This window comes from Salvelinus sp. IW2-2015, linkage group LG27 (assembly GCF_002910315.2).
Source record: "Salvelinus sp. IW2-2015 linkage group LG27, ASM291031v2, whole genome shotgun sequence".
Lineage (NCBI taxonomy): Eukaryota > Metazoa > Chordata > Actinopteri > Salmoniformes > Salmonidae > Salvelinus > Salvelinus sp. IW2-2015.
Genome location: NC_036867.1, coordinates 2,753,025 through 2,756,420, shown reverse-complemented (window position 1 = coordinate 2,756,420; position 3,396 = coordinate 2,753,025). Strand labels below are relative to the sequence as shown.

Sequence of the window (3,396 nt, the reverse complement as noted above, 5' to 3'; positions counted from 1 at the left end):
ACGCCCTAGCTTAACCAGCAGGCGCTAGAGGGCCCAACCCATACCGCTAGTCTAACCAGCCAAGGTTAGGGCCACAACCCATACCAACTACGTTTAAACCATCCAGTTGAGGCCCAACCCAATTATCCGCTATTTAACCAGCCAGTAGGCCCAACCCAATATCCGCTAGTAAGCCAGCTTAGGTAGGCACCCACTCATACCACTAGTTAACCAGCCAGGATAGGCGGCCCAACCACCCATACCAATAGTTAACCAAGCCACGTAGGGCCGCAACCCATACCGCTAGTTAACCAGCCAGGTAGGGCCCAACCCATACCACTAGTTATACCAGCCAGGTTTTAGGGCCCAACCCATTACCACTAGTTAACAGCCAGGTAGGGCCCACCCCATACCCTAGTTAAACCAGCCAGGTAGGGCCCACCCATACTCTATGTTAACCAGCCAAGGTTAGGGCCCAACCCATACCGCTAGTTAACCAGCTAGGTAGGGCACCACCCATACAACTAGTTAACCAGCCAGGTTAGGCGCCAACCCATACCACTAAGTTAACCAGACAGTAGGGCCCAACCCATACCACTAGTTAACCAGCCAGGTAGGGCCCAACCCATACCACTAGTTAACCAGCCAGGTAGGGCCCAACCCATACCACTAGTTAGGCCCAGCTCCATTTCTCTACCTTGCCCCTACAACTTTGTTCTGCACAGGTAAAAGCATGGAAGCTCTGCTTAGTCTTAATAGGAGTCCAGGTAGTGCCATCATCATATTGCTTACAACTATCCAAAGCCTTTGGTATATGTAGGCCCTAGGAGGCTGGTGGGGTGAGTTATAGGAGGATGGGCTCATGGTAATGACTGGAATGTTATAAATGGAATGGCATCAAACACATGGAAACCACGTGTTTGACCCCGTTCCATTAATTCCTTTACAGCCATCACAATGAACCTCTCCTCCAATAACTGCTCCCACCAGCCTCTTCTGAACTAGAAAGGAGAGACCAAAGGGTTAGAGGCTGAAATGGAACCAGTCAAATTTGTCATATTTTAAATACTCAATTTTTCAAATGTGACGCAGCAGTAAAGTATCACATCTGCTTTGTGGAAATTTTTTCCATCTGAGAACACCTGCTCTCTTTTACAGACCTGCCCACAGTAATACTAATCAGCTCCACAGTCATTATAATCAGGTAAAATAACAGGCAGCAGATGGACCTGTCCAGCCTCAGGGCTCCATTACATAACCGCAACACACACAGACAATGTATGGTCCTCCCTCATCACTTATAGATGGGCCTAAGCATCGCCGGTCTGCATCGCTGTCTTATGAAACCACCTCATAAAACATTAATTTTAGAGACTATATTGTGTCTATTTAGTTTCACTCTAAAACAAAACCTTAATTTGAGACCTTGATCGTGTTCATTGGGGCACACAGTAGCAAAACCTCATGCAACAGGAAATGAAAACCAGTGTTTCTGTCATGATGCTTTTAATATCCTGTTGTTGCTAAGCTAACCTAAGTCTGTTAGTGTACTGTAAGTGTTAGTCTGTGTTTTTCAGACCTCCTACAAGCAGACAGCCCAGCTGAGGGAGAGCTCGTACGGTACAGTGACAGACACACCAGAACTACTGCACGCCGCCTACATGAAAGATGTCTACAGTCAGGTAGGGCTACCTCTCAGTACTGCATGCCACCATGAGTAGCCCTTTATGTTACACTAATGAATGGGGTATGTGCTTTAATGGAGTGTCAATCTCTCGGCTTTATGCAGAAGAAGTACAAGGATGAAGCAGAGAAGCTGAAGGGTTCGTATGGGTTCGACACCCCCGAGATGGAGAGAGTGAAGAACAACCAGAGGAACATGGAACATAGCTTCAGTAGGGACACAGTAAGCCCACCACACACAAAACCACATTAACACACACACAACAATCACAAACACACCAAAACAACCCAACACAACCCACCACCCACATACCCATGATACACACAAAAACAAACCACAACCACACAACCAACAACAAACACAAACACAACACACACAACACACCACCAACACCACACATCACACACCAACACAACACCACACACCACAACACACACACACACAACACACACACACCACAAACAACACCAACCACCAACCAACAACCCACACAACACACACCACACACACACACACACAACACACAGCACACCCAACACACAACACTTTTTATACATGGCAGTATTATTGTCCACACGTTTGCCCTTTGCCTAAACTCCAGTGTCAGTACGCTTGGATGGAAAGCTGCACGAAGCCTGATGTTCTTTGTCACCGACACGCCGAAAATACATCCTCGCCAGAGAGAACAAAGAAAATCAGTGATGTAAGATGCAATAGGTTAGACTGTACCTAGATCTGTACCTAGATCTGTTCTAGATTGAACCTAGATCTGATCTAGAGCTGAACCTAGATCTGTATCTGATCTGAACCTAGTCTATTATGTACTTGGCTTTCTTATTTTAAAAAGGTCTTCATTTATGATGAGTGTTGATGGGAATTATTTTTATGACATGTGTACGGTGGCAAGTTAACAGTGCCGCTGTATATGTGTGACGGTCTGTTCATGTCCAGGTGAAATACAGAGAGGGGGTGGGGAGCGGGCCGGCAGTCATGAAACCCTTGAACGGAGAGGGTCGCAGGAACAGGAGAAATCAGCTCGGTGAGAACCTTGTCTGATTTTGACCTAAAGGAAGGGCTTGTTTGAAAACTGGTTTCATCTGGTTTTGTTTTGGGTTTTTACGCTTCATTGCTGCAAACTACAAATGACAACGGCAGACAACACTGAAACCATTTAGTTACTGATACAATGTACCATTGAATTTGCTCCTGGCATTACATTTAAACTCTCAAAAGATAAAGGCCTTGGTTTGTTTATTGAACACTATTTTGTCTGAAACTCTGTCTGTCCCGCCTGACACAGACAGCCTTTCACACTGGTGGTTAGTCTAAGTCATTACCGATTAGTGGACCTTGCTGAACAATCCCCCATTGAGGAGCAGAGCAGACGGGAGGGCACACAGGGCCAGCCAGGCAGCCCAGGACCTCTGGAGCATGGCAACTGAACCAGGACACTGTTTTCACCAGTGCAATCACAATGATACCCAGGAGGCAAAATCTGGATGGGACGTCATAATAATGTAATATTCTGGTTGCAAACTGGTTTTCTGGTTGTAGAGACAACTCTGACTTGTGAATGTTCTTTAAATGTTGTGTGAATGTCGTGTGACACAGGTGGAAGTATAAAAAGCAGCTGCAGGCACGTGTGGGAGTCACCCCAGATGTTGGAGAGAGTCGTCAGAACAGGCAGAATGCTGCAAGTCACATAGGTCCACTGAATGACAACTATGTGGAGG

The 3,396-nt window shown here is 46.3% G+C and overlaps 1 protein-coding gene across 1 annotated transcript in view; it reads left to right on the top strand.

Annotated features, from left to right (window-relative positions):
* LOC111953535 (nebulette) overlaps window positions 1-3,396 on the top strand; it is a 43,802-nt gene that overhangs the window by 33,600 nt on the left and 6,806 nt on the right. The window contains exons 29-31 of the mRNA XM_070435667.1: window positions 617-628; window positions 1,557-1,661; window positions 1,769-1,885. Of these exons, the coding sequence (XP_070291768.1) occupies window positions 617-628; window positions 1,557-1,661; window positions 1,769-1,885 (234 nt within the window). The remainder of the gene's footprint in view (window positions 1-616; window positions 629-1,556; window positions 1,662-1,768; window positions 1,886-3,396) is intronic.